The sequence below is a fragment of the Cornus florida genome, unplaced genomic scaffold (assembly GCF_030987335.1).
Source record: "Cornus florida cultivar Cherokee Brave unplaced genomic scaffold, ASM3098733v1 CherokeeBrave_3.0.0_Hap2_Chr09, whole genome shotgun sequence".
NCBI classification, from domain to species: domain Eukaryota; kingdom Viridiplantae; phylum Streptophyta; class Magnoliopsida; order Cornales; family Cornaceae; genus Cornus; species Cornus florida.
In genome coordinates, this window is record NW_026775579.1 from 73,828,751 (window position 1) to 73,837,007 (window position 8,257).

Below are 8,257 nucleotides of genomic sequence, written 5' to 3' on the forward strand. Positions count from 1 at the left end.
GTATATATAATATCCGCGACTCTGTAAATGTAGCCCTAATTTTAAATAAACCATGTAAACATGTGTAATTGCTTCTTTATTCTGTTAATTTTCAAATTTCACAGTGACCCAATTCCTTTTTGGGAAAGTTAAAGGCCGTAAAAGATCACCAATTGTTAATTACCAACAAATTGACGAAGTATCCTACAACATATACGAAAATTTCACAACAAAATCTTCATAATTAATAAATCGACACAAACCTAGACATTATATGCAGAAAGACTAAAGTGGTTGTTCTCATGCTTGAACTCAGTTCGAGTCTTCTGCAATCGGAAAGCCAAACGCCTTGTCACTGACAAACAGTTTATCAGTTTATAGTACTCACCGTGGGGAATGGCTCGCCATTAGCTCCATCTCGAGCCGGACGATCAATTTTCAAACTAATGCATTTCAACCTTCAATCTATAATTTATAATCTAACACGCCAAATGCTAGTCCATCTTCTTGGATTTCAACACTCCAATCTCGCAAAGAAATGATTCATCAGACACAAGCCTTGTGAGCGTGGCCATCTCCTCTGGTGGATCATTGGAAGGCAAGGTGTCTTGGATAAGTGGTTGACCAAATGACTCGGCACACTCCTCATCGCAGCCCTGATCATAGATGAGACTAACCCCACACTTCTTCATCTGCCATCGCCTGTATATTCTTATCGTCATCTCCACTCTATCACCACCTCCCAATCGAGAATCAAGTTCCTTCCACTCGGATTCAAGATACCGGTGAGGCACATAGTTGAGCCACATCTGATCTTCACATTTCACAGGATAGCCATCAACTGTTGGTTGGTAACGCTTCTTAGTACCCATAGTTTTATTATTAATATCACAAGACAACGCTTCATAGTCGTCATTGTCTTCATCATCCAAACGACCGGCAAAGACAACACATAAAATCCACCCTTGTATCTTCCTGCCCACTAGCGGAGGCACCAAAAAAGATAAAAATGATCCCACACCCTGGTAGTTGCACCAGTTCGGAACCTCACTTCCAGGAAGGAAAATACTCAAATCGCCTTGTTCGGGAAGTCCCTGTTCCATCAAACCATGCGTTAGAATCATGATGCTTTTCCTAAATTTGTATATATGTATGTGTGTGTGCTGAGACTGAGAGAGAGTACCTGGTACTGGAGTAGAATTTTTCTAAAATCATTTGCAAAGTTGTCACCTAATTCGGGACAACCATAAAAAGTCATGAATGGGGCTTCATCCACTTTTGATTCAATTGATATCCTCTTCAATGATGCGCAGTAGTTTGCACTCAGACTCTTTAACTTGATTGGAAGACCTGGAAGTGATTGAAGCCCAATACATTGGTTTAGATAGAGGACCTTCAGTTGAGAAAGGTCCGTAATGCTAGCTGGTAGGCTAGCAAAATTGTTTCTGCTAAGATTCAAACATTGCAAAGAGACTAAACCACAAATTTCACTGGGCAGAATGGAGACATTGCAGTTTTCCAGATTTAGTTTTGAAATGGAACTTAGTCCCTGTGTAGAAGCCGGTAACATCCGAATGAAACCTGGACTTATTGCTAGTGAGACTAAAGACGAAAACATCCCAATGGAATACGGACTTCTTGCTAGTGATACCAAAGACTGGACCATTGAACGCCATGATCTTTGGATGCCTAATTTGAAGCAGCCAGAGAGATCAAGATAGTTGAGAGATTTCAACATGAATATGCTTCACGGAAGCTTGTGAAGATCTTGGCAATTCTTCATATTCAAGACAAGAAGATTTTGTAGACACTTGATAGTATGGTGAACATCTAACAGCTTTGTACAATCATTAAGTAACAATATTTCAAGACTGGCGAGTCCAGTGAAGTTTGGGGTTTCTGTCAGGTAGGAATGACTGAGATTGAGGTATTTCAATTTCTTCAAAACCTGTCATAAACATAGAATATATAGAAAAGTGAATTTCATTGTGAGGACTTTGAAAGAAATGAAAACAATTTCATACCTTAGTTTATCTCCAAACTACTTTGAGTTTGCTATAGCTCAAGTTAATAGCGACCATGTTACCCATAAATAGGGTAGATGGTATACAATTCAAAGGGTAACCGATCCAACACAGCCATGCTAGTCTGGAGAGATGTTTGTGGCTCCCAACTAGGCGAATGTAATTGAGATGAAGCAGTTTCAATCTGCTCATATTTGCAAATGCCTTTGCATCCAACAGTGGCTCATTTGATCTTTGCAAGTTTAGGAGCAAGCCTTCAATTGCATCCCTTCCCTGATGATACAAGGAGTTGCACAAGAAAATATATAAAAATGTATATATAATTTTGACACATGATATCCCTCCCTAGATAACGCTCAAGGGTGAACAAAACATCCCATATTAACAAAATAATTAATGCATTTGGCTCTTACACTGTAATTTTGCAGTACATCAAGAACATCCTTTTTATTCCACAATCTGGAACGTTCTCCAGGCTCTTAAGCAGATTCTTGGCGGACAATTTCTCTACCCATATCTTGAATCCGAGTATGCATTATCAATCGGTTATCTGAATCAATTCGCAAAAGAGCACGACGAACTAGAACACGGATATTAGATTCTGGGAATGAACCACGGCCTTCTAGTATTTTGATTGCCAAATCTTTGTTCATTCTAACAAAAAAACATGCAATATCTAAGAATAAGCTCTTCTGTTCACCATTGAGTGAATCATAGCTTAGCTTAAGTTTTGGTTGGACATCATCATGAGGAATTTCCTTTAACTTTTTCAATTCACTTATCCATCCGGATTTTATTTTGTAGGAAAAGAAGGAACCTAAAATTTCAAGAACTAAAGGAATCTCCTTAGCATAACCCACCACTTCTGCTAAAAGCATCCCGTAGTCTTCCAAAGGACCTTTTTCTTGAAGGCATGCCAACTGAAGAGTTTAAGGGACTCTTCCGCATCCAACTCCTTGGGTTTATACACCTCATTCTTTGGAAGTTCAAGCGAACTTATCGAAGATAAATCCCTAGTTGTTATAATGATCCTACTTCCAGAACATAGTGACTTGCAATTTATGGCTAATGTCTTCAATTGGTCCCCGTCATCCACGCCATCAAGGACAGGAAAAACCCTTCGGCACCATGCTCGTTGTCTTATTTGTATAATTCCATGCTCAGAATCTTCCACACTAGGCTTTTCTCGAGTAGAATATCTGAAAGAAGCTTTTTTTTTGTAATTTAACGGGACCGTTGTATTGCTTCCAAGTTGCTCCAACATTTAACAGAAAGCAACTACTGTCGAACTTATGATGTATAAGATTATAAACAACCTTAGCAGTTGCAGGCTTGCCTATTCTGCCCATCCCCCATATTGCTACAGTCCGAACATCATTTGACTCCAAATTTAGCATTTGAATGAGTTTTTCAGCACGAGCATCTATTCCAACTGGATAGTCTGCAACATTTAAAGATGCACGATCAGTTATATTTCGGACCTCTTTAATGATTTTTTTAATTACCTTCAAACTAGACCTGCAAATTTTCGGCCTGCAATTTAGATTTTTTTTAAAAAAAAAATAAATAAATAAATGAACATTTTAGAAAAGTTTGATGGAGTGGTGGAATAGAATGAGTCTAGTTTTGCTTAGAGTAATGCTATATGGATAGATTCTCTCTCCCAAGTATTTATCTCAATTACTAATTTTTATATGGGACGATTTTTATTACATCATCAAGTTTATCATTTCCATTTTTCATAAACTTAAAGAAGCAAATTGTGTATTTTGAAGAAGACCAGTAAAAAAAAAAATTCTGACAAAACAGGAACCGACCAAACAAACGGATCCTCTCTGAGAAAAGTTCTCTCCAAGCATCTACAACTATTAATCCTACGAATACTAAGGCACCATATCAACAATTTATTTGATTACTGAATACACTAAAACAACAATGTTACGACATTTTCTTACCGTTTTGAAACTTTCTTTTTCGATTCTCTCTACCATCAATAATTTTTTATTGTTACAATTGAAGATTTGCAAGATTAATCGAACATATATTTCTATTAACAAATTCTAGAAAAATTAGTATTGCCCAAATTTGAGATTTCTACATAAATCCTTAAAATAACTCCAATTTCCAAAGATTCATGCTATGCAAGAATGATAGAAGGATTGACTGGTCTTGAGAGAATAATTCAATTGTAGGAAGGAAACTGTTCACTAATATGAAAGTTCGATGGAAAGGAGAAAGGCTCCTAACTGTATACTTTAGTCCAAACGATACCGTATTCACTTGTCAAATAAGTTATTGATTTGGCACCTTAGCAGTCGTAGGAATAATACGTGTAGATGCTTGGAAATAACTTTTCTTGGAGAGGACCCGTTCCCACCAAGAGCCAATACTATGTCATGATGCATGGAAAAAAGGAATTTTTAGACAAAATGAAACAAATCCCAAAAAAGAAATGTTTTGAGAAGATCCAATATAAAATTTTCTCCATAAAACAAGGGGGAATATTGGCACCATCTTTTTCTACATTTGCATTCTATTTATTTTTTTAAAAAATTATTCACCAAAATAAAATGACAAGAAAGTAGCTAAACTCATTAGTACTAATTTATTCAAGAGAAATAATGGATAATTTATTCCACTAAGATAACCTTTTTTTTTTCTTTTTGAAAAAAAGAGAGTTATTTTTAATTTCATTTTTTTTTGACGTAATATATATATTGGATCTTGTCAAAAGAGATCATTTATTCAACAATTATTATTATTATTTTCTTTTTGTAATTCTATCAAAAGACATAATTTTTTTTAGTACTTTTTTGTTTTTTAGTGCTACCAGAAGAGAGAATATATTCAATAAAGAATTTTTTTTGATGACATTATTATTATTTTTTGGGTGATGTTAAAAGAAAGAATTTATTTATAACATGCTTTTATGTTTTTTATTTTATGTTTTTGTTTTTGGATAAAAAACATTAAAGATTGGAGAGAGAAATGAGAGGCCAATCATATCTGAAAGTGTAATTTTATAATTTAAAAATAATAATAATTATTCATTTACGAAGTTAGAGTCAGAAGAGTGATAAATAGACGTGCAAATAATATACCTTTTTTTGGAAAGGTCAAACTAAAGGGGGCTAACAGTTAAAGTGGTAGAAGCTACTTTTGTCCTTATTGTTTTGATGTGACATGCAGGTAAATGCAACCCGTGATCTATTTTACAAAAAAGAGAGGCTATGGTATATTTCTAATATATTTATACGCAAAGATTCATTTTTGAATGTCAAAAAGAATCATTTAAGATAACAATTCATAGTTGAAACTCATTAAAGAAATTACATATTTAATACTATTTTCCTATTTATTTAAAAAATGATTAGTAGTCTAGTTTATTTTATATGATATATTTTTTTTCCTTGTTACTTGAAATTCATACAAATTATTAGTAGTAAGAAATTTAATAAAAAAACATTATGTGAAACTCAAAGATTCAAAGATTTCAAATTTGAGCAAATAATTAATCAGTAAAACTAAATTAACGAGGGGAATTCTTACCTGTCATTGTCTGTCAATACAAAACATAGGCAACCTCAGTCAAAGCAGCTCTCCACCTCTGAACCTGGTCGTCTCCAAAGAGCTGTTCATGCGAGGCAAATGTGTCGGCGTACACTCCCGTCTGCAGCCGCACGTCGGACGGTTCTACGCAATAAAAAACAGGAAGAACAACCCGTCTCAAAGTCCTCCTGCACTCCATGATCTTCTCAAGCTCATCCATGCACCATCTTGAGGACGCGTAGTTTCTCGATAATACCACAATGGAGACCCTTGATTCCTCAATGGCTTTAAGCAGTCCCGGCCCGATTGCTCCTCCGCGTTTAAGTTTTATTGTCGTCTCTGAACATCGAAAACCCACGCTCCACCAATGCGTAGTACAGGAAGTCAAGGAACGGCGAGTATCCGGACCCCTGAAGGACAAGAAGACATCGCAAGTCCATGAACCTTCTGCCATTTTCGAAACTAAAATGGTAGTATTAGAATAAATGAACAGAAAGATTGGGTGGGCTTGTGTGTGAGAGAGAGAGGAGCTAGCATTGCAAGGGATAGATAGAGCCCGGTACTTGTTTTATATATTTATCGGAGAGAGAGAATTTCCTTTTTCCTTTCCTTAATTTCCAAGGAAGTGCAGAGAATAAATGGATAAAAAAACATTTCCGGCCCTAGCAACAAGCATTTATTTATTTTTTAACGAAACATTCCCGGCCCCAGCAACAAGCATATTTTCTTTTTTATTTTATTTTATTTTTCTTTTCTTTTTTCTTTTTCCTTTTTACGCAACATTCCCCAACAACAATACTATGAGTCGTCACCACCAATATGGCTTAAGGACCTAAGAGTGTAGAATGAGAGGTATTTATTTTGATTTTAAAATATTAAAAAGACAGTATACATATATACAATTGCTTAATTGTTCGGGAAAAAAAATCTAAGGAGAAAATATTTTTTTTTTGAGTTCCCTTAAACCCTATCCCTCTTGGTTTAACCATAATTCTCTCCATACCGTCTCGAATGGGTTTCAACTTTCGATGATATTTCCATTCACAAGTTATATGTGTAAAAATTAGGGGTAATCGCGGATTGAATAGAATTACATTAAATCTAATTTCATCCAATCCCTACTAAATGGGAAGATTGACGCTAATCTCATTAGTGAAAAAGCTTAACTCAATTTGATCCATAGGAAGACTTGATCGATCCAATCCATAAAATAAAAAAAATTGGTTCTAACATATTGCACTTTTTTTAAATAGCCAAATATATATATACATATTTTTATAGTTGTACGACTGTGTATAACACATATCAGTTGAAATTAGCTGATTAACTTTGACACTCTTAATTACTTTAAAATATTAAAGTAAAATATAATATAATAAAAAATAGCTAAGGAAACAAAATAATAAATAATATAAGATTTTTAGTTATACACTTTAATATTTTGTTTTCTTAGAACATCTCCAATGCAAAATACTATTTTTCATGGCAAAATTATATTTTGAGAGGAGTTAATGTCAAAATAATATATTTTAGTAATTCTGCTTCAATGGTGCATTTCATCCAAAATGCTATTTGGAATGTATTATTTGCATCCATCTGTTATATGTTGAGAAACGGCACCCGTATGAGAAAAAAGAGACCTCTCAAAAAATTTTGAGAGCTGCTATATATGGTAATACTTTTAACAATCTCAAAATATGAGAGATCTTTTGAAAGGCCATTGGAGTGTATTATTTTCATTCACCTGCTATATTTTGACTTTGAGAGGTCCTTTGAGAGGGCATTGGAGATGTTCTTAGTTATTAAAATTTAAGATGACTCAAAAAATTCGAAAAACACGTTAAACCTATGCGGTACGACGCGAGTTGAGATGCGATAGGTTTTTCGAAAGTTGGGCTTGGCACGAGCTAAAAAGTTAAGGCCTTGGATTTGGCTTAGGTTAACCCCTCGGCTCACCCAACCTATTCAAGTCGACTCCTACCCGCTTGCCATGACGTTTGTTCAATAGATTGTGTTCTACCTACACACAAGTAGGCGTCGTGTTGGCATGTCGTATTCAGGTTGACACGAACATGACACGATCATTAATCATGCCAGTCTTGACACAAACACAACACGTTTATTACATGTGTAACACGATATGATATGCGTAACCCGTTTAATAAATGGATCAAGACTTGACATGACACGAAATGAGATGAAAAGACATATTTAAGTCATTTTTGACACAACCATGACACGTTTAACCAAATGGGTCATTTTTTACACAAGCACGACACGTTTAGTTAATTGAGTTAATCGTGTTAGAAGGGTGAAACACAAATACGATACGTTTAGTTAGCGAGTCAATTTATGTCGACACGATTACAACACCAGCACGATTAGTCCAAACTCAAACTTCTTATCTCGTGTCGTATCAAATATTGTCACCCATACTGTAATGTTTCCAAATTTTACCATTTTTCTTTTTTTGATTTTTCGAGGAAATTTTTGCCTTTTTTTGTTTTGTTTGCCGGACACCATGGGGTGTGCCGATTGTGTCCGAGTGTTGGTTGGGATATTTCATTGAGTTCGAACTCTTTGGAATGCAAAGTTTGTCATTTTTGCATTTTTTTCATTTTTCGGGCCGGACGGTCTCGTGCGGGACTTGCTATCGGAATTATCGTATACGGAGGTATTATTTAAGTCCATTTACATCACATTTA

The 8,257-nt window shown here is 35.2% G+C and overlaps 1 protein-coding gene across 1 annotated transcript; it reads right to left on the bottom strand.

Moving 5' to 3' along the window:
* Nucleotides 1–5,565: 5,565 nt before the first annotated feature.
* LOC132272863 (TMV resistance protein N-like) lies at nucleotides 5,566–6,006 on the bottom strand. Its single transcript, XM_059773942.1, has one exon. It carries the CDS (start codon nucleotides 6,004–6,006, stop codon nucleotides 5,566–5,568), a length of 441 nt encoding a protein of 146 aa, XP_059629925.1.
* Between the last annotated feature and the right edge of the window lie 2,251 nt (nucleotides 6,007–8,257).

Coding starts and splice junctions, on each gene's coding strand:
- LOC132272863 (XM_059773942.1), bottom strand. CDS start 6,006: ATGGCAGAAGGTTCATGGACTTGCGATGTCTTCTTGTCCTTCAGGGGT.